Source organism: Myxocyprinus asiaticus, chromosome 44 (genome assembly GCF_019703515.2).
Source record: "Myxocyprinus asiaticus isolate MX2 ecotype Aquarium Trade chromosome 44, UBuf_Myxa_2, whole genome shotgun sequence".
Classification (NCBI taxonomy): Eukaryota; Metazoa; Chordata; class Actinopteri; order Cypriniformes; family Catostomidae; genus Myxocyprinus; species Myxocyprinus asiaticus.
The window spans coordinates 34,347,759-34,371,907 of record NC_059387.1 but is presented as its reverse complement, the minus strand read 5'-3'; the positions used below and the strand labels follow the sequence as shown (position 1 = coordinate 34,371,907).

General features: G+C 38.8%; 1 protein-coding gene across 1 annotated transcript in view; it reads right to left on the bottom strand.

Moving 5' to 3' along the window:
* Nucleotides 1–24,149, bottom strand: part of LOC127434803 (potassium voltage-gated channel subfamily H member 2-like) — a 250,796-nt gene that overhangs the window by 214,338 nt on the left and 12,309 nt on the right. Inside the window, exon 2 of the mRNA XM_051687789.1 lies at nt 15,450–15,680. Coding sequence (XP_051543749.1) covers nt 15,450–15,680 — 231 coding nt within the window. The remainder of the gene's footprint in view (nt 1–15,449; nt 15,681–24,149) is intronic.

Below are 24,149 nucleotides of genomic sequence, written 5' to 3'. Positions count from 1 at the left end.
CGGTTGCTAGGGAGGGTAGAGTCACATGGGGTAACCTCCTCGTGGTCATGATTAAGTGGTTCTCGCTCTCAATGGGGCGTGTGGTAAGATGTGTGTGGATCGCGGAGAGTAGCATGAGCATCCACAGGCTGTGAGTCTCCACGGAGTCATGCACAATGAGTCACGTGATGAGATGTGCGGATTGACGGTCTCAGAAGCGGAGGCAAATGAGACTTGTCCTCCGCCACCCGGATTGAGGTGAGTAACCGCGCCACTACGAGGACCTACTATAGTGGGAATTGGGCATTCCAAATTGGCAGAAAATGGAATCTTTTTTTTATTTTTTTTATGGTACATTTTGTAAAAAATACTGTAGATTTTGTAACCGACATAAGGGAAAGTTAACACTTCTGTTAATCAGCCAAGCAAACATGGTTATCAGCCGATGCCAATAATTATAAAATTGCCGAATATTGGCCGACTAATCGGCCTGGCCGATATATCGGTCTATTACTATTTTTCTCAAGATGCAATGCAGAGTGTGCACAATGTTCACTGGACTGAAAATTATTGAGTTTTTTAAAAGGATATGGTTTTAAAGTACACAATGACTTTTTCAGTAACATATACAGTACCAGTGACAGCTGGAATTAAATCCTGAATTAAACTAGAATAAGATTTTAAATAAATTGTGCCATGATTCTAGTATGTTTTGTAGTGCTGTGAGATTGCTAGGGAGGTCTGGGTGATTGCTAAGGTGTTGCCAAGTGGTTGCTAGGGTGTACTGGTCCAAGTCAAAAGAGTCCACCCTCAAGTCACTATGATATTTTGATTCCTAAAGTAGGTATTATGCTCGGGCGCCTCCAATGTACTGAAAAAAACCCCCTTCATATTCTTAATCAGATTTGTTCACTTGTTTTCTAGTAAAAACATCTAAACATCCTTGAAACAAGATTCTTATCTCATAAGAAAAACTGTGCAGGATATTAAGACTTGTTTTCAGAGAATCCTCAATATATATGGTAAGTGTATTTTGTCTTGGCAACGGCAGTTTAGATTATTATTTTATTTATTTATTTATTTATTTTGTGCTTTAAGCATAAACAAGCGTAAAAACATGCTGCATTTTAATACACAGGCTTCAGGTTTTGTTTATACTCTACTATTCTAAACGTGCATTACACCATCAAACCCAGACGAGCAAGATCTCTGGCCGACTCTGAACAGATCAGAAGTCTGGCAGATACACTAGTGCCCGAAACGTGGAAAGCGATAACCATCAGGACACTCGAGACAGAGGCTGGCCTGAAACCCAAAACACACACAATGACTTTCTTGAAACCCTCGTGAGATCATCAAGGTCATCGCAGGCTTGTGTTGACCATGAAAACAGCAGGTAGGACACGGTAGAATGTCAGTTTTAAGATACTAGCCTGATGGTGTTTGTGATAAACCATATCAGGCCTCCCATATTCATCATACAATATTATTTATTCATATTGGAGTGGCTGCAGGTCATGTAGAATGTACCAACTGAGCACAGTAGTCTGGTTCCGAAAGTAAAATGCCATTAATTTTTCCATTGGTGAATTGGTTGTTATCGATAACTTATAATCGAAACCTTTAAAGACAGACCAACTGTGATCTTTGTATTTGTTTAACAATGGTAGATACATCAGTCTGTTATTTCAACTTAATTTTGAAAAATTGTGTTTAATAGCGGATATTCTTGTGAAAAACTACACTACCCATGATTCTGAAGAGTAAGATCCACCAATTAGAGAACAGCGGCCAACAAAGTGCGGCAAAAGAGCTCTGCAGCTCCGCCAATTTCCATGAGGCACAGTTAATGGCGCAATAAAAACACTTTCCCTACACTCTCAAACTACTTACATATTTGTATATATCTGAATATTTTGCTATATACTTTAAATATACAGTTTCTACACTGATAATCAACAACTTTACATCAATTTACAACAACTAATTGTATTCATTTAATTCAATTACGTCATTCGCAATGCTTCATGGGATTGTAGTCCATTCCCTCATGAAAGATGTTAAGCACGCAGTCTTGCACCTTTGCCTTGTTATCCGAATTTCAAATACTTTTTGGCTTCAAATTAAAGATTTTTTTTATTTTTTTATCCCCTTTTCTCCCAATTTGGAATGCCCAATTCCCACTACTTAGTAGGTCCTCGTGGTGGGGCGGTTACTCACCTCAGTCCAGGTGGCGGAGGACAAGTCTCAGTTGCCTCCGCTTCTGAGACCGTCAATCCGTGCATCTTATCACGTGACTCGTTGTGCATGACACCGCGGAGACTCACAGCATGTGGAGGCTCATGCTACTCTCCGCGATCCACGCACAACTTACCATGCGCCCCACTGAGAGCGAGAACCACTAATCGCAACCACGAGGAGGTTACCCCATGTGACTCTACCCCCCCAAATGAAAGTTTTTAATGTTGTGATTCATCTCGGAACTGGTCGGTTAAGTTCATTTCTTCCAACTCTTGATAAAGGATTTTATGAAATTCCTATGGAAAGAGTGATTGGGAAAAATACTTCTGGAACTTTAGCCAGTCCTTGGAAGTCCTACTGGAAAACGTACAAGTTTGGAAGTCGCAATTATGACGTGATGTGCATTCAACTGATTTTGGACAAGCAAAATGGATGAATTGCAGGGTTTGGAGTTTGATAAATTCCTAATACGCTATTCGGAGGTTGCATTTTTCCCTCTAATATTACATTTTTACTCCACTGATGGTTAGTTTTGGTTTGGGGTTTTGGTTGGGGGGTTTAGATGTTAAAATCTGCATTCCCTTTCACTGATTTTGTGCTGTCATTCAGTTTTTACATCCTCCAAGTTCACATTTGGTGAATTTGGCGCTCATAAAAATCTGCAGACATATTCATAAATAACAGCGAACAATGACTGACAGTCACAGATGGGCTTCTATCAGGGCGAAACGGCATAATACGAATGGAAATGAGTTTTCGCTCTCTGTCCCTTTCATTCTTCCTTCTTGATTACCACTCTTCTCTTTCTTTTTATCTCTCTCTCTCTCTCTCTCTCTCTCTCTCTCTCATTGTTGGTCACCTCTCTTAACGCACCATTAGCAGAGAAAACCAAGTGGACTTGCTGATAATGTCTCTTTTTCGCTCTCCATTTTTCCTCTGTCTAGATTTCGTGTCTCCTGATACCTTGATTAGTTTGTGAGGGCTCCATTTGGGCTCCATTAGGAGTGCTGCTGTCAGCGTGTGAACCCTCAGACTCTGTTTATGCGACTGTACCATGAGCTCCTCAATAGGGTGCAAATGGAGTCACGCTAATAAACTGGAGACCCCCTGTACTGTAGGATGTTACTTCAGCTGGACTCATTTACATGTAGCAAATAATGTGACATTAAAAAGAAGAAAAAATAATAATTTGCTTCATCACAGCAAATTAATTTTGAAATCAAAATCTTGATCAGAGTCTTGTGGCTTTTAGTCCATGTCTGTTAGCTTTGTGCCAGTGTAATATGGAAAGTTGACCAAATTAACCTTTAACAGATTTAAAATGCTTTCAGGTGTATCTTTAATTTAGGGTAATTTCATGTCACAGGGGTTGGTTTTTATTACAAACAGATTTCAGCTTTTTTTTTTTTTTTTTTTTTTTTTGTTATATGAAGGTCTCATTAAAACTGACCTGGAAAAGTTTTTTTTTTACTTTTTAAATGTCTTTTATATATAGATTTTGCTGTTTTAGTCTTGTCCCAGACCCAGACTTTCAATATTAAACTATAAAAACTCATAAAAACAACCATCAACATAAAATGATTACATGTTTAAAACTATGATCATCTAAGCAAACAGTAAAAATAAACATACACCATTTCAATATATATATATATATATATATATATATATATATATATATATATATATATATATATATATTTCAAAAGTTGGTGTACTTGTTAATCAAGTGGACAAAAGTGTCAGTAAAGAGCATTGCTGAGATGAAATATGTGTGATGTTTGAAGAAATAAAAGAAAGAAAAAAAAATCAAGGTAAATATTATGTGAGACCAGAATATTCTTATCGGGCATTCTTTTCTATGAAGCTTTAATTCCAATATATATATATATTAGGGGTGTAACGGTACATGTATTCGTCCGGAACCGTCACGGTACTGACGTCACGGTTCGGTGCATGCAGTCAGACGAAGAATACATCCGAGTCAGTCACAGGCGATCCACACACCAATCCAAAAGGCAGCACGCGGTAATGCAATGCTGTTTGCTAACCGCCACAACAGGAAAAAGAGCAGAAGAAGAAGAGACCATCTATGCACCAACCCAAAACAAGAATGGCTTCTCCTAATGCACAAGTTTTATTTTTTATTATTCTATTTATTTTGTACTTTTATAACACAAGAGATGCTTTTCAGTTTTGTAGCTGATTGTGACCAAATACCTTTTGTTTTTTATCAACCCTACAAAAAAATATGGCCTAAGCAAGAGTGCATTCTGTTTACAGCTAGTGCTTAATACACTAAAGGAGGCTGAACTGTACCAACTACCTCAGGGGGGACTAAATGCCGCTGTAATTTGTACTACTGTCTGTTCAAAATAAATGAAAAGAAACCTAGCATTTGGGATTTGTTGCTTTTTCCTGTTGTACCGAACTGTGACCCCAAAACTGAGGTACGTACTGAACCGTGACTTCTGTGTACCATTACGCCCCTAATATATATACATATATACACTATATTGCCAAAAGTATTCGCTCACCCATCCAAATAATTGAATTCAAGTGTTCCAATCACTTCCATGGCCACAGGTGTATAAAATGAAGCACCTAGGCATGCAGACTGCTTCTACAAACATTTGTGAAAGAATGGGCCGCTCTCAGGAGCTCAGTGAATTCCAGTGTGGTACTGTGATAGGATGCCACCTGTGCAACAAGTCCAGTCGTGAAATTTCCTCACTACTAAATATTCCACAGTCAACTGTCAGTGGTATTATAACAAAGTGGAAGCGATTGGGAATGACAGCAACTCAGCCACGAAGTGGTAGGCCACGTAAAATGACAGAGCGGGGTCAGCGGATGCTGAGGCGCATAGTGCGCAGAGGTCGCCAACTTTCTGCAGAGTCAATCGCTACAGACCTCCAAAGTTCATGTGGCCTTCAGATTACCTCAAGAACAGTGCGTAGAGAGCTTCATGGAATGGGTTTCCAGCTGCATCCATGCCATACATCACCAAGTGCAATGCAAAGCGTCGGATGCAGTGGTGTAAAGCACGCCACCACTGGACTCTAGAGCAGTGGAGACGCGTTCTCTGGAGTGACGAATCACGCTTCTCCATCTGGCAATCTGATGGACGAGTCTGGGTTTGGCGGTTGCCAGGAGAACGGTACTTGTCTGACTGCATTGTGCCAACTGTGAAGTTTGGTGGAGGGGGGATTATGGTGTGGGGTTGTTTTTCAGGAGCTGGGCTTGGCCCCTTAGTTCCAGTGAAAGGAACTCTGAATGCTTCAGCATACCAAGAGATTTTGGACAATTCCATGCTCCCAACTTTGTGGGAACAGTTTGGGGATGGCCCCTTCCTGTTCCAATATGACTGCGCACCAGTGCACAAAGCAAGGTCCATAAAGACATGGATGAGCGAGTTTGGTGTGGAAGAACTTGACTGGCCTGCACAGAGTCCTGACCTCAACCCGACAGAGCACCTTTGGGATGAATTAGAGCGAAGACTGCGAGCCAGGCCTTCTCGTCCAACATCAGTGTCTGACCTCACAAATGCGCTTCTGGAAGAATGGTCAAAAATTCCCATAAACACACTCCTAAACCTTGTGGAAAGCCTTCCCAGAAGAGTTGAAGCTGTTATAGCTGCAAAGGGTGGGCCAACGTCATATTAAACCCTATGGATTAAGAATGGGATGTCACTTAAGTTCATAAGCGTCTAAAGGCAAATGAGCGAATACTTTTGGCAATATAGTGTATATATATATTAAAGATTTACACTTTTATAACAAAAATCCATCAAATTGAACTGTAATTTTTAACTATATTAAAACTAAAACTTGAAATATATAGGTTTTTAAAATTGTATTTTGTTAAATATTTAAAAAATAATAATAACTTCCATCAGTGTCATTTTCAGCACATAATTCTATTAAACACAATACAGAATTGGTGATGTGCTGGAAATGACACTGTGGTGGGAATTTTCATGACAAAAATGACATAAATCTCCTGTGATGCATGAACACACACTGTTGGACATTGTTAGTAAACAAATACAAATAGTGAGAGTGTGAAAAATGTTTTAATGAGACTTTACTTTTCTAAAAGTCCACAGTGCCAAAAGTGCCTGAAGTTGAAGAAACACCCCTTTACGCATTTAAAAACTTTCTCAAAATATTTGGGGGGAAAATGAGCCATTCAGTATGTCCAACATCAACAAAGGTTCAAGGAATCTGACTTCTATTGTTTTAAATGAATAAACCTAATATACCCTAACAACTGAATGGAAACCAAACTCTTAAAAATAATAGAATGCATTTAAATCCAGTTTAATCTTGGACGATAGATTTATAGGTTTTGAAATGGAACTGTTCTGTTATGATTATAGAAACTGTCATAACAGAACAGATGTTCTTCAAAACCAATAAATCTATTGTCCGAATAATAGAAAAGCATTGCCATCAATGGCTGGAATAGAGGCTGATGTTTGATCACGAGTTGTATCATAGTCTCTCAAGAGTTCAGGAATCTAACAGCACAACACGACTGTAAAAAAATCATTTTGAGGAACACAGTCCTAATTTCCACATATGTGGACATCATGTTTATCAGCGCGCTGATGTGCGAAAAATGAACGGATTTTTCAAAGCGGGATATCAAACGAAACTAGAGACGCTACTCTTTACAACCAAAAAGGATTCAATCAAAAAACGTAAAGAGGTTTCTCACTAGATGCACTTTTGTTGGTGTTGCGCCCGTAGCAGCACTTCACGGAAATTGACATAATGCTGTTGTGTCACGTGACACGGTGCGCCAGAAGTTCTTGTGAACAGTATTCAGTCGGTTTTAATTCATTAAAATTATGCTATTAATTACTAAACCCCGGAGCTCCTGGTAGGTCTATCTTTAAAGGTTTATAAGTTATTGTTAATAATCAGTTTCCCTATGGAAAAAAAGAAAGAAAGATGCAATGCAACGAACAAAAACCTCTGTCCAATGCATATGGACAAAGAGCAACAATTACAAAATCAAACTAATGAAACTTGCTCTATTGCCACCCTGGAGTACTAAAGTATTTATCTATTGAGTACTCAAGCAGTCAACATAAACACAGTGCACATATCTCATATTAATCAGCTATTTCTGCACCTGCACTGGTTTCTTTTGGGGTACGACAGTGTCTTAAGGCCCAGACGGGTCTTTTGTAGTGCAGATAACACAGTCTAGAGAGACAAGCTGGAACGAGTGTCTTTGTTTGAACACACACACCAATGCTCGGGTCAGCAGACCTGAAGCTGTGAATGTGTGAGAGAGCCGCAGCTAAAAATACAGAGGACAGGAATGACAAACATGAAAGTCTGATTCTCTCTTTCTCTCAAACACAAGAGACCTGCTCTCAGCACCAGCTGTCAGACTGCTGGAAAAGACATGCATGTGTGCAACGTTTAATGTCTGTGCAAATATAACATATTTACAATGAGCAACCATAAAAACGATGCTTGACTTAGCAAACACCTAATTCTAACACCTAAGTCTTGTCTGGACAGAATATTAAGCAAAAAAAAAAAAATTGGAATAAAATGAAAGTGTTACTGATGATGTGCATTGATAAATCTGCTTTCATTTCAGTGGACTTTTTATGAAAGTTATGATAATGCTCGGTTATGTCTATCATATTATTTCTCATGTTATTGATTTAATATCTTAATTTTTGGCACAGATGGGTCTCTAGGCAACAGGAAAAGAGCTGCTAGTTAAGATCGCTGGTGCTTGTCAAAGAGATGTGTGTGTTAATATGTGTTTGTTTACGTATGACAGACTGTTATTTACTAAAGAACATATTAGAAAAACAAAAATCATATTGATGAGGAAAATAAGGCTGTCTGATGCCATGTCAAAATGACATGCAGTCTGAAGAGAATCAGGATCTAGCGTCTCTAAACTACCCTGATAGATTTTCAATCAATAAGACATTAGAATGCAGTGTTTTTAATTATAGAGTTTAATAATGGAGCCAGAAAAAATACTCACATAATCAGTTTCTCATGGCACTAAAATCACACTAAAATCATGTGGATATCAGAACTGGTTATTTACAACTTTACAGTGATGTGCTTGAGATAAGAGAATGAAATTCACACATTTAAGAAATTTGCATCTTATTTGCACTGCAGCTCTGAGAAAGGGAGCACTGTACAGAAACATATTTGAGTGAGAAAAAAAAAATATAGATATATTTATACATTTTAATGCACTCTAATCTGTGTTTTTTACTGACTGTAACCCTCACTGCAGCTCTGGTATTTCACACTGTTTGTCTTCTCACAGGTTATTTACATATTCAAATGAGGTGCAGAAGAGCGATATATATATATAGTGACAAATGGCTGTTTAATTGTGATGCCACAATAAGCGACAAACAAACACATCAGGCAGGCAGACAGCTTTTATTCTTGATGATTTTCAAAGAAATTGTTCATCCAAAGATGAATATGTTGTCATCATTTTTGCACCCTCATGTTGTTCCTAACCCATTTACTTTATTTCTTAGGTGGAACACAAAAGGAGATGTTAGACAGTATGTTAGACTCAGTCACTATTCACTTTCATTGCATGCAGGCTAACATTCTGCCCAACAACTTCTTGTAATTTGTAGGAAAGTAAGACATAAAGGTTTGGAACAACATGAGGGTGAGTAAATGGTGACAGAATTGTCGTTATTGGCTTTCACCGCTGTTATGATTTAATCACTTTCGTCTTTGTTTATTTAATACAAAGATATATATTACTGAACCTGCAGAGTGGAAATAAAGCGAACTAAACTTACAGCACCACCTGAGATGATCGGAGATGATTTGCAGCATTCTCATAGACGACATTATTCTTGCAAACAGTTTTCAGGCGAATGAAACTGAGAAAAAGGAGTGAAAACTCCTTACATGAACAAACAGCGAATCATGTGAATTTTTAATTCATTTATTGAAACACAAACCACATAAAAGACATTTCTAAATTCAAATTGCACTTTAGTCTAAACTAATAATGCAAAAAAACAACGAAGTGATCAAAAAATCTTATTTAACCACCTTCCCAAATCCAGGTAAGTGCAGCGCAGTTCTAGCGGGAAGACCAGCAGCTGTACATCATCGCACCATTAGCAAGGTAACTCCTAGCTAATCACATGTAAGCCATTGCTTTATAAGTCTGCTAACAATCTATCACATTGCTGTTTCAGTTGTGCTAACACAGCAACCTCCACCACCCCACCACCACCAGTCGAGTCCCGTCCTGCACGGGGGTAGGCTCCTCGCCCCGCCCCCTATCTCCGGCAGGATATGACGGTTCCGAGTACAACTTCTTCGGACCGCCAGACGGGGCTTACGCCAAAGAGAGACATTACATTTCTGTTTTATATTCATCAAATAAATGTCATCTTGAATTTCACTCAAGTCTGCGAGTCTTCCTGATAGAAAAACATTTACCGTCTCCAACGGATCCATTGGCATCACTGAATCCGCAATGCATGCCAACCGTGAGGAAATAAAGCGAATTAAACTCACAGCACCTCCTGAGATGATCGGAGATCATTTTCAGCATTCTCACAGATGACATTATTCTTGCAAACAGTTTTCAGACGAATGAAAGAGTGAAAACTCTTTACATGCGCTTGTTCCACATGACAGGGTCGTGCTGCACGCCTCTGAACAAACAGCGAATCAGACATGAGCACTGACGGCTTTTCTTTTGTCTGTTCTTAAAAATATAACAAAGTGTGTTTCTTCAAGCGTGTGTCTTTGTGACGAACACCATTTCTTGTCATGTGTCACTCCGAGACGTCTTACAGGTCGCCCGCCTGCAGGTAGATGAGCAAAATTACCCGCGCATGAAATACATTTAGACGAGGAGCTTGCGAACTGGATTCATTTGGCGTGTGATGGGTGCTAGTTTCACACCCTGGACACTGTTTAATATATTTGACGACTTCCACATCCATGGTTTTGCCATTTCCCGATATTGGCGATCATCATCGGTTCGCAATCGGCATCGGGATCTTTGTAAGAAATCGTCGATATCCGATTACATCGTCCTATCGCCCAGCCTCAAAGTACACAATAATAAAACTACACTGCTTACAAACACACACACATGCACATATTGCCATAACCAACTGAAACTCTAAAAAAGCAACCTGCGCTGATCATGGCCTCGGTAATCACGGTACTGAATACAATAAACTAAATATTTCAAATGAACAACACAACAGCAGTGGAAAGCTCTTGTGCTTTTAAATCACACCAAAAGCCACTTACAGATCTGAGAGAAATAAAGAATGTCATACAAGAAACGTGACCAGAGAGTCAACAAAGTGAAAGAGCTCATCTGAGGGTTCTTTTATTTTTGGGAATCGTAAATGTCAGGAGAAAGCTCAAGAGATGCCGTGGCTCATTTCCATGGATGGCAGGATACACGTCTGTTGTCAGAGCGGACCCTCTGGGAAGATGTCAGTGATTCCTGCGGTTTGTTCTTCCAACAGTGGCACCGATCATGCTTTTGTAAGCCTTTTAAGACTCTCAATACCTGCTCTGGCAGCCTCTATAGAAAAGTCTATTCATATTTGATTGGCTGGATATTTTCCCCTGCCAGGTGGACACTGACAGCCAGATACGATCAATAACTACAAGTGTGCCACGATGAATAAAGAATAAGGCCTTGTTCAAAGAATCTGTTTATCAAATATTTCTTGGCTCATAACGGAGGATTCTCCTGCCAAGAATTAAACCATAAACGGAGGATTTCCCTTGTGAACCCACAGGCAGGTGCTGTGCTGGCGACGAGTCAGCCCAATGTAGATGATAATCTTCATGACAGTACTTAAGTAAATGAAAGAGCCTATATATAGGCAACTGGAGCTTCTCTTGGTAAAAATCTGATTTTGAAGGTCAGATTTCCATATTTCAGAGGGTCATGGAGGTCTCTAAACAAGCATACAGGTCAAGGGTCAGTTTATTGGGGCAATAATGAGAACTGCAAGTGTGTTTGGAACTGACCGGAGGTCAGGTTGGTATTGCAATGTGCATGTAATGCACTCGACACAAAGAGCAGCTGCTAATGTCTCGCAGTTCAATTAGGCCAAGCTGATCGCACGCTTCCTGAAAAAAAAAAGCTTGCGTAAGTTCGTCCTGACATTCTAAAAGTGTTGAGAGAATGTCGTGTTACATATATATGTGCCTTCTCATAAACAAATAAATAAATTTAAAAAAAAAAAAAAAAAAAAAAAAATATATATATATATATATATATATATATATATATATATATATATATATATATATATATATATATAAATTAAATTAAAAACTAAAATATTATTCTGCCCTACTCATGCCAACATTTTCTTTCTTTCTTTTTTATTTATTTATTTTTATTTTTTTAAGAATTTCAGCTTTTAATGAGACTTTGACATTTTTACTGTCTCTATATGGTTACACCATATAACATTTTTGACTTTAAGCCCCATAAATATATATTTTAAACTTTAAACTCATATTTTAAATTGCAAATATGCTCATTATAGAAGAGGTGCTTACAAGTAACTGATTTGTGTGAATTGCATTTTTTATGAATTTTTGAATAATTTAATAGATATGGACAAAATAATATTCATCTGGTAAACTATAGGTTATAAAACGTTTAATGTGGTAAATACTTAAACATAGAGCATTGTAACAGAGCCAAGTCTCCATCATTTCAAAATAAGAGTCCCTTGTGTGTTTTGGGCATGTTTATAGTTAAAAGTCCAACGTTATGAACCAAATCTTAATTTTCTTCTGGTTATAATTGGGATTTTGATTGAACAATAAACTGCATCTTGGATTTTATTAATTTTGGACTTTTAAATGACTGTGCTCGTTGAAGTAAGGAATTTTTGTAGTAGGAGTAGTTCTTACTTGTAATGAAACTGTACTATATATATATATATAATTTTTATATTATTATTAATTATCTAATAATTTATATATTATATTTAAACAATTAAATGATTTATATTTGTATTTATATATTCTTAAATTTATATTATTTAAACAATTAAATAATTTATATTTTTATTTATATATTCTTAAATTTATATTATTTAAACAATTCAATAATTTATATTTTTATTTATATATTCTTAAATTTATATTATTTAAACAATTCAATAATTTATATTTTTATTTATATATTCTTAAATTTATATAAATAATGGAATGATTTATTTATTTATTTATTATTTTATTTATTTATTTATTTTTTGGTTCTTGCGGTAATTTTAGGCAGCTGAAAACCTCTGATAAATTAAGAAACATTTTCAACTAAGTTAAAAGTTATTAGAAGATGCGCAAACCATTTACGCCACTCACGTCACTTACATCAGGGTCAGGCTTTTGTTCTTATAATAACATTTTTAACCAAGTAATGTTGTACTTCCTAATAAAGTTACCAGCAAACTGGGAATGCCAATTTCTACTCACATTTGGCACTTGGTGAGTGTTCATTTTGGACACAGGTTGTGCTCTCCTTAAACCTGGCTGCATTTCTCTTTTTAGCTTCTCTCACTTTCTCTCTGAGTTTCACAGGTAATGCAAACCAAGTTAAGTTTAAAACCTGAAGTGATTGATTCTGCAGCAATAGACAATAGAGAGCAGGAAAGGGCAATGCATCATTATGAAGGCTGATGCCAGTGTGCTGCCCACCAGATAAATGGAAGTACTGGCATGAAAACGTGAAGAGGGAAAAAAGAGTTTCCCTCCTCCCCTGTTTCTCTCCTCCTAAAGTTCCTTTAAGCTCATGAAGGGAAAATCGGAATCCCCGTTTCTGGAGCAGCGTAGTTTTTCCACCTGAATTATACACGAGAGTTAAAGTGTGTGTCGTCATCAAGGCCTGATTCTAGATTCTGTTACTCTGTGTGTGTGCGTACGTGTACAAGGCAGGACTGTTGAATTAAAGGTCATATATATGAGTGTGTGTGTGTGTGTGTGTGTGTGTGTGTGTGTGTGTGTGTGTGTGTGTGTGTGTGTGTGTGTGTGTGTGTGTTTCGGATAGATGATGCCACTGCTAGCCGAGCTGATAGCAAACAGAAGAAAACAAAGGGGACTCCCTGCTCAACTCAGTGTAACGAAGACAAAACAGATATATGTATGCCACCATGTGACTAAATGTATCATGTAGCTGACACTCTAAACTACATCTACATCTCAACAACGGTTTTGGTGGGGGGAAAAAGTGCATATTAACTTTAGGAGCTTGCTAAGTCACAAAAGCTATAAATTTAACAATATTGTTGATGCAATTACAGTATTTGACCTGTAATATTGTTATATGTTTACTGACTGAAAAATGATCATATCCTCCAAAAATATTTGAGACAATTTTACACTTCATCAAGTGTAGAAAAAAATGCAACATTGGGCAATTTTAGTGGTAAAACTTTTTTCTATATTCACAGCCTGTTTCAGACTATTCAGTAAATCAAAATGTTTCCAAATGATTTTCAGCTGTTGTCCTGACTGTTCTGTCATTGTTTTATGGTATTCATGGGGTTAAATGTACTATATTATTTACTGTAGAGATGGGTATAGTTTTATTATTATTATTTTAATTATACCAGCTAATATATTATCAGTATATATTAATAGTCATCATTAGGTTTAAATAGTAATATTTCTTAACTGTTTGCTTGTTTTAAATTATTTTCCACATACTGTAGCTTTGTGTTGAGTTAAAAAGTGAAATCAAAAGGGGGCCTGGGTAGCTCAGCAAGTAAAGACTGCCACACCTGGAGTCGCGAGTTCGAATCCAGGGCATGCTGAGTGACTCCAGTCAGGCTTCCTAAGCAACCAATTGGCCCGGTTGCTAGGGTGGGTAGAGTCACATGGGGTAACCGCCTCGTGGTCGCTATAATGTGGTTCTCGCTCTCGGTGGGGCGCGTGGTGAGTTGCACATGGATGTCACGGAGAATAGCGTGAAGCCTCCACACGTGCTACGTCTCCACGGTAACACACTCAACGAGTCACGTGATAAGATGCGCGGATTGACGGTCTCAGACACGGAGGCAACTGAGATTCGTCCTCCGCCACCCGGATTGAGGCGAGTCACTACGCCACCACGAGGACTTAGAGCACATTGGGAACTGGGCATGCCAAATAAAAAAAAAAAATAAAAAAAAAGGTGAACTCAAAACTTGCACTTACGGTCTAAAAAAAAAACAGTGGTGAATTTGTGCAACCCTATATGCCCAGCATTGCTATTGCAAACATTTTCCTAAACCACCCCCCAAAAATATGCAGTAATCTTTATTATTTTAACCAACGTCTTCCTAAAAACACTTTCAATTTTCTCAACACCAATAGTTGGGTGTTCTGAGGGTTAAAGATGTTTAACCTTTAAATAGCCTTTAAAGCTATTTAAGCATAAATACACAAATATCAATATAAATGTACTGCATATCATCAAAACACTGGAAAGAGCTAAAAGATGTGTATCAAAGTAATCCAGTGAAGTCAAAATGAGAACATTTTATCACATGACATGTACTAAACATTAAACAATACTACGTCAGAGGTATGCTAGTGTTCTCAGAGTGTGCTTGTATGAGATGAACTGCAAACAGCTGAACGTATAAACAGTGGAAACTATGATTATGCTTCTGCTGTGCAGTCAACTATCAGCTGAGAGTAAACCACCTCTCTAACTCTTTTTATTTCTGAATGCACACTCTCATAATGATCTTTGGGACATTATTGCATGAAACCAGAGAAAACGTCTTTGTGGATGCATGGCTTTTGTCCAAGAGCAGAACCCCGTTGAGCTACAACAGCTGGAAGTAATCGCACCCAACTATCTGAGCTCATCTTATCTGTGTTTGATTTCTCAGACACTTTCCAAATATAGATTCCCAGAGAAGCAGTTTCAATGTACAGCAGAGTTTGAAAGCAACCGACTCATAACTGAAGTAAAACTACAAATGCTAGTTCACTCCAAAATTATGATTCCAAGCCAGTCAGCACGAAAATCTACATGATGTCAATATATTGCAATGTTAATCCCATCAAACCTAATTTGGTGAGGCAAACAACTTTTAACGAAAACGCTGATGAATGTTTCCAGAGTGAAACAAACACAAGCAATCAAACAATTCATTCATGAAGCATCTAATGAAGCGCTCGCTTCCTGCAGCTCAATAAGGTTTGTCCTACCGTCCTTCCTGTAGAGCACAATCTCCACCTTCCTCTCTTCCGACCCCAGCAATGCTTGTGCCATCTGTGCGATGGCCAATCTCTTGGTGTGCGGGCCGTACAGGAAGTTGCAGGTGCACGGCTTCTGCATGATCTCAGCCCGCGTGTAGCCGCACATGTGACAGAAGCCGTCATTGCAGAAGATTATGGCGCAGTTCTCCACCCGCGCGTTGGCTATGATGAATTTTCGACCTGTGAGAGAGACAGAAAACAAGAGGGAGAATTATGAGTATGTTATGGATAATTAATGGTTCATCTGGATGTAAAATTTGGATGTAAAAACACTATGCTTTCTTGCATTTGGTGTATTAATTGTGAAGTTGTTGACCTTGTGTTGCAAAGTCCACTTTGCAGCTCTTTTTGGCCGAGGAATACACCTCATGTTTTCAATTTCTCAGTTTAAAGTCATTTTGATGTCATGTCATGTGGTGTAACCATCCCGAGACCATCATAGTCTCATAAAAGCTGAAATGCTTGTAATGTTGGCATAAGCAGTGTAGAATAATCTTTTATTAATATTCCTTTAAACATAAGCAGTGAAACAAATGTGGGAGGCTCCAGGGTTCGCCCTGGGCGCCGCCGGTGAAATACCACTACTCTTATCGTTTCCCGGCGGGCACGACCTGCCCCGGGGACAGTGGCAGGTGGGGAGTTTGACTGGGGCGGTACACCTGTCAAATGGTAACGCAGGTGTCCTAAGGCGAGCTCAGGGAGGACAGAAACCTCCCGTGGAGCAGAAGGGCAAAAGCTTTTGATTTTGATTTGAAAAACTTTTGTCCATTAAATCAGTCATGTGGTGTAACCAACATCTAGGTAGCGATTTGTTGTTTATGTTGACAAAAAAACCTTTTTAAAAATATATATATCCAATATTTTTAACTTTTTATAAAGAGATACATTTTGTTCAGGTCATATGGTGTCGCCCTGAGAAAAATTATTCATATTCTTGACTCAAAAATTCATGATATTTGTAAAAAAAAAAAAAAATCGAAAAATGTGTTTGAAAACTTTTTTGAAATTAATGATTAAGTTGTGTACACTCTCGTGTATTCAAGGAGAAAGAAAAGTACTTTTTATCGTTTTACTGATGGTTACACCACATGACACTTTTGAAGTCATTAATTTTTTTATAGGAAATGCTATGAATGTTTTTCAAACATTTATAAAACCAAATTTGACAGACATATTACATTTCTAAGAACCTGACAGGTGTGATTTAAACTACATTTTTAAAAGATATCTCCTTTTTATCATCTCAGAATACCTTATTTATCAGTGACCCTCAAGACATTAAACATGCAAAATGCAGGATATGATGTCACGCTTGAGAGCTTATAGTTTTAATAAATAATACATTACAAATAAATATCATATTCACAATGTTATAATATACTGTTGAAATATACCTAACCTCCCCTCACTTGAACTTTTGTTGCGCAGAAGAATACAAAATGTATTTGCATGATTATTGGTTATAATAAAAAAGAATATCAAACTATTATATATATATATATTTTATTTATTTTTTACATTTTTAACACTGCTTTTTAATGTCGCTTATTACGACAGTGAGTCATATATTAATGAACTTGTCTTTTTGAATGATTAATTAGAAGAGTTGCGCAATATGTTTGTTTTTTAGTGCAACACAACTAAAAGCTGTGTTGTGTGAAATTGTCCAGCTCAGAATTCAGTTCCTGAGTCATAAACTCCAGAACAGCAGCTCTACTGCTCAAGCTTCTGCTATACATCAAACATGTGGATTATCATTGAAAGACTCATCATCACCATGATAGATGTTTAGTATATGGGACGGACACATGCTGACTTGCACACAAACTGTCTACCCGACACACAGGAACTGGAGCCAAACATTTTAATTATTAGCTGAAGTTCACAGGACTGAAGAGCCACAGCAATAAGAGTCTGATGAATGACTCCTGTTGAAGGAACACGAGTCTCACTTTCATAATGTTCTGGAGAACTCCATCATCTCTCATGGGAAACCAAAGGCCATAATTGGGAAACAGAGAGACTTTTAATCTGAAAGTGAAGTCAGCAATGATAAATTAATCCCCGTGGAGAGTTGACACTAATTATTTATTTTAATGAAGCTTAGTCTATGTGGAAGTGAAAGTAGAGGGATTTGAGAGGTAGATCTGAGATTGTATTCTAGGGTGAATCTCAAAAATACTGTCAAGAAATGTCCAAAGTCAAATTTCACCTTTTTTGAAATTATATTTTGCATAAGCGTCACTGATAAATAAGTTTGTTTGATGTGATAAGAATAAGAAAACATTTAAAAATCTAGTTTATATATATATATATATATATATATATGTATTTAAAAGAAGAAAAAGAAAAGAAAAACATTTGTTACATTCCTAAAAAAAAAAAAAAAATAATGGCTTCAAAACGTTAAGTGGTGTAACCATTATGTAAAATGTATCACTTTCCATGCATCTTATTAATCATATATATATATATATATATATATTATTATTATTATTATTATTATTATTATTTATTAAATTAGAATTCATGATATCAAGGAATATCAAGAAGTTTTCTTAGGATACTCCATTTGACCTGAACAAATTGTGCCTATTCATAAAATTTTTAAACTATCTGATTTTTTTATTTTATTTGTTTCTTTTATTATTTTTTACTTCACACAGGGTCATGGGGGTCTAAAGATGTCCTCTCTGTTTTATGGTTTTCCTGTCACATGACATCAGAATGGCTATCTGCATGTTGGTCACACCACCTGACTTTGATTTGGTGGACAAATGTTTTTCAAATATTAAAATATGTTTTAAATCAAAGTAGTTTCACTGCATATTTTTTTTTTTTTTTTTTTTTATAAATAGTATTAATACGATTATTTCAAAATACTACTTACAGTTCTTTTTTTAAAGAATCTGAGCTTTTTATGATACTTTTATTATTATTTTTCTCTGTTTCTCTGTTTATTATTATATTACCAGTCTCTGAACGGTTACATCACTTAGATATTTTTTACTTTAAGAAAATATATAAAAACATTTACACAGAAAAGGTTAGTAAGTGATTTTATCACAAGTAAAATCATGTTAACACATATATTGTTTCTATGTCTTGTGGCTATTCTTTTTAATAGTGAGTATTTTAACGTTCAAAAGTTCATCCCATTCACTTCCACTGTAAGTGCTTCACTGTAAATAAGTGACAGTCAAAATTAATTTATGTGATAATCAATATTATGCCACAAATGCTATCGATTGAGTGTAACTTTTATTGAAATTGGAATATTCCTTTAATGCATTCGATGTGGACAGGAGCTATAATCGTCTCACCTCAGTGCACCTGCAAATAATCATGTTCATGTTGAAACCTCACTGTGGTGGTGGGGGCGTGGTTAAGCGCCGGTTTGTGAATGGAGAGTGAGATCAGGAGAGCCGGAGGCGCCAGTTCGAGAGAGAAAGAGACTCACGTGGCCACGCTGCATGTGTGTTGGTGTTTGTTTATGTTTGTTTTAAGTTAAGTTTAACATTAAAACTTTATGTATATTTTTCAGCCGGTTTCCGCCTCCTCCTTGCCCATCGTTTACCTGTTACAGTGGTGCTGAAACCCAGGAGGGAGGAGGGATGCACTGTCGCGGAGTCCTTGCCTCCGCCATCCACCAAGGGAGCAGCCGTGGCTGTCTGCCTGGGGACGGAGGACTCGCTGCCGTCCACTGGGGGAGGAGTGAGCTTGCATTCGACAGAGGACAGAGGAGTGGTTAAGGACCGGGTGACAGTGGTCTGGGAGCCGGCGAGCAAGTTCTTCTCTCTCTCTCTCTCTCTCCTCTCTCTCTCTCTGTGTCTCTGCTCGCCCTTTCCCTCTCCCCACTCCCTCCCCTCGTCTTTCCCCCAGGTTCGCAGGAGGCAGAGTGGACCACCGGCTGACAGAACGGCCGGAAGGGCAGCGTCTCCCCTCAAGAGATGGGGGGTGGGGTTGTCAGACTGGTGGCACCCCGGCATGAATCGGGCAGGGGAGGAGTGTGATGAGGAGGAGGACATGGCCGGGCCGTGAGGGTGCACGGTGGCGCTGAATCAGCTGATCAGCGGGAGAGCGAGATAAAGGGGAGCCGGAGGTGCCAGTTTGAGAGAGACAGAGAGACACACGCAGCCGCGCTGCATGTGTGTCTGTGTTTGTTTTAAGTTAAGTTTAAGTTCAGCTGGTTTCTGCCTCCTCCTTGCCCATCGTTTACCTGTTACAGTGGTGCTGAAACCCAGGAGGGAGGAGGGATGCGCTGTCGCGGAGTACTCGCCGCCGCCATCTGCCAGGGGAGCAGCCGTGGCTGTCTGCCTGGGGACAGAGGGGTCGCTGCCAGCCGCCGAGAGCCGGAGGAAACGCTGCTATCTGCCGAAGAAGGGGAGGAGTGGTTCCATCCGACAGGGGCCGGAGGACCTGCTGCCGTCCACTGGGGGAGGAGTGAGCTTGCGTTCGCCAGAGGACGGAGGAGTGGTTGAGGACTGGATGACAGTGGTCTGGGAGCCAGCGAGCAAGTTCTTCTCTCTCTCTCCTCTCTCTCTCTCTCTCTGTGTCTCCGCTCGCCCTTTCCCTCTCCCCACTCCCTCCCCTCGTCTTTCCCCCAGGTTCACAGGAGGCAGGGTGGTTCACCGGCTGACAGAACGGCCGGTAGGGCAGCGTCTCCCCTCCAGACATGGGGGGGTGGGGGGGGAGTTGTCAGACTGGTGGCACCCCGGCCTGAATCGGGCAGGGGAGTGTGATGAGGAAGAGGGCATGGCCGGGCCGAAAGGGTACACGGCCGGTGCTGAATCAGCTGATCAGCAGGAGAGTGAGATAAAGGGGAGCCGTAGGCGCCAGTTCGAGAGAGAGAGACAGACACACGCGGCCGTGCTGCATGTGTGTCTGTGTTTAAGTTATGTTTGACATTAAAACTTTATATTTACTGTTCAGCCGGTTCCCGCCTCCTCCTTGCCCATTATTTACCTGTTACACTCACATATTTGTAATTTCCATCTCATATTTGGGTGCCCTCACAAAACCCATCAGTGATAAATATTGTTCAAGGACTGTGAAGGATAGTCACCGGCCCTGAAAGCTCTCTTCAAACTTCATTTACATATGGAAGTCTTAACAGTGCAGTAGCAATAAACAGCTTGTGAGGGTGGAAAACAGTCATAAAGAACAAAGCGGGATTTTTATGTCTGTTTTAAAAACCATACGTCAGATGACTTAAGTAATATCACACCTCTCCTAAACAAGCCTTTACAACCCTTTAAAACAGCTATTTTCCTCTTGCAGTATCAGTCATTAGGTATTAGTACAGCAGCTGTGCACTACTGACCTGCTCTCACACTTTCCTTCAGGCAACAGTAAAAACAACCAAAACGGTTCTGTTCCTCACAGCCTTTAGCAGCTGTTCCATACAGAGACACAACACACTCGATCTGTCTCTGTTGATGTCCTTCTCTTAGTCCATCTGTCTCTCTGTCTCACACACAGGGGGTCCAGAATCAGTCAAAATGAGAAAAAAACGACTGGCCATAACAATTTCTAACCACCCACAAAACTGTTTTTGTCCCAATAGCAAAGGAATTATTCCACTTTAGATTTGTGTCCTGCTCCATCATTTAGAGTCACATTGACGCAGAATCACATTTTGAGTTTTATGCACTAAAGTAAAAAGGAAGGTCGGAGACTTCAAACTATATAATATCATGTTTCAATGGCCGAGATATAATCATTTAAATGTTGGCTGTAATAAAACTTTGTTTTGGGAAAAACGGACTGTAAAGATTCCATTCGTGCATCCACGAGGAGATCTTGCATCCACTGGACCATGAGCGGTTAAATACTCTGAAATTGGTTGTATCCACTGCGTATCTGTTGTCGCATCTCTGACAGTGAGGGTACTTAAAATGTACGCAATTTGATCTTCTCTTCAGTTCATTTCAAGCTACCTAACTATGGACATTGGATAACTTTTAATAAGAGGTAAATGTACTGTAAGGTAAAAGTTGTTGATATCATTGACATCTTGCCACGGTTGAAACACTGATTCGCCAATTACATGAGAGATGATCACTTCAGCCAATTACATTGTATCTTTCAACATCCCCTATATATACAGTATATTATGATATTATATATTTGTTATCACTATCAATATGTAAAATTGCAATTCCTAATAAACTTACCAGCCAAATGGTGAATAAATATGTTTTTGACTTTTTAAATTGTATTTACATATGGTTACTTGGCGAGTGTTAATTTTGTTCCTTGGGTAAATGAACAGAATCAGTCACTGTGAGAAGGCCAACACCTGGCTAAACTCAAAACAATCAGACACATTCAACTGAATCCTGCGGAAAGATTAACATAAGATTTATTGTTCACCTTCCCCTCAGAGATTCAACATTTACAGTCCATAAACTGTTCCACTCAATACAGTATATCTCAATATATTCAGTAGTAGAGTTGTGCGGACACATACAGTATGTAGGAAGACAGAAGAGCTGTTTGAAACTAGCCATTAGCTGCCACATTTCTTGCAAATACACAACGGACACAAACATATTTCTCCATCTTTCCATTACCACACAATGCTGTAGTTTCATCTCTTGTGGTGCCCTCTGAGTGGTCAATCTGGATAACAAATGACTCTCATCCTTCTAACACTGCACCACAACCTCCTTCTGAGAGGTACTACAACTTCCATTTCCATCAAAAATCCACATTTGTAGTTCTACGAGTGAACCTTTAAAAACGTTCAAGTCAGTAAATGAACACCATCCTGACTCATAAAGCCATGTTCTTTGTTTGATGGCGGTACATGACAATAATATGGAGGATTGTATGACGGAAAGGCCAATATTTATTAGGTTATTATTACACATCACATCATAGTTATTTCTGATCCCAGACTGAATCTACTGACTTCTCTGTATTGCTGTGTAGTTAACAAAGAATACATTGAACTTTGTTAAAAAAAAACATAATAATGCAATGGTAATAAAAATGGAAGGAGGGAAGGAAGACAGACAGAGGAAAGAAAAAAGACAGATAAAGGAAGGAAGGAAGGAAGGAAGGAGGGAAGGAAGGAAGGTACACTAGAGGTCTGCACAGGCCTTAAAATGAAACCCGAACCCGACCCGTACCCGAGACCGTGTGGCCGGACCCTACCCGGCACGACAATGCCATCAGATTTTAAGCCCGAACCCGACCTGAGCCCGAAATCTCTTACTATCTAATTTCTTCTCCTAGCAAGTACTGTTGCAATAAGCAGTATTTTATGTAAGCATATAGGCAACATTCGTAACAGTACTGAAACAGTAAACATACAGTTTTAACAAGGCACAGCAGCCCCTTAGTGCACTAGAACAGAATGGAAAAAAAAGCATTGTCTTACCATTTATGCACTGAAACTTCACTTGGTGCAGAACACTCTGGAATAATATGAAACAATGCAACAGTCTCGTCTATGCAGACTGAACTTGTTCTGACTGTTGAATCTTTGTGACAACTGAGCTAAAAACAATCTAGACGCAGTGCAAAAAATAAAACAGAGCGCAAGTTCTTTTTAACTTGACATGGTGTTTAAAATGTGCCAGTCCTGCACGAGATGCTGAAGAAAAAGCGAGATGCGGTGCAAATGTCAAAGACATTCGTCCCGCATGTGCTTACATAGGAAATCAATGGGAAAACAGAACAGACGCGCGCAAAAACACATTTGGTGTGAATGGCCCCTAACTCGTCCATTTGCGCATGTTTATTTTTTCATTCATACAAACCCTAACCTGACCAGAACCCGAAGTCCAACTTGAAAAACGGACCTGAACCCGGCCCGAAACCCATTGGGTTGCAGACCTCTGAGGTAGACAGGAAAGATAAATACAGAAAAAGAAAGGAAGATAGACAGGTCAAAGAAAGAAAAAGACAAAGGAAGGAAGGAAGGAAAGAAAAAGACAGACAAAGGAAGAAAGTAAGAAAGACAGATAGAAGAAATAAAAGACAAATAAAGAAAGAAAGATCTGCCAAAGCCAAAGATCTGTGAAAATGTCCCCCTACACTGCAGACTAGAGGGGAACTCCTAAAAGGGATCAAACAGGAAGGGATTGACAACTGATTTGGACAGTGCTGACTCGTTCAGCGGAGATTAAATCTATCAAACTTTTCTCTCCTCCAGCAATTGTGCTGCTCTTAGTAGGAGTCATGTCAACTGCATTTATCCTCAAAGTGCTTTTACATGACGATGGATCTTATTGCCTTCAGAAAGGCACGAGATAAAGGCCAGAAGCAAATGTTTGAATCTTGAGTAAATGACAGACGCTTTACGGGTCAGCAGGGAGATTTGCTGTAAAGGTGAGAGTTTAGGTGTGGAATACAGAGGTGACATTTGCTCTCTAAGATGTTTCTTTTAATGTGGAGGATGCAGTTAACCCATTTATGACCATGGGCAACTAAAGTTGTTGAAGACTGCCACTCTTTGTCCCTCTGTAAATATATTTTGGGTGACTATATATGTTTTAAAACAACTGGCATTCAAACAGACAACCTTAGGAAAAGCTTTTGACAAATTGCTGGCTAATGTGTCATGTGATGGTCCCTGTGTCTCAATCCGTTCCATAGCTCCCTGTTATGAATCAGAAAATCGTGCACATGAATTCGGGC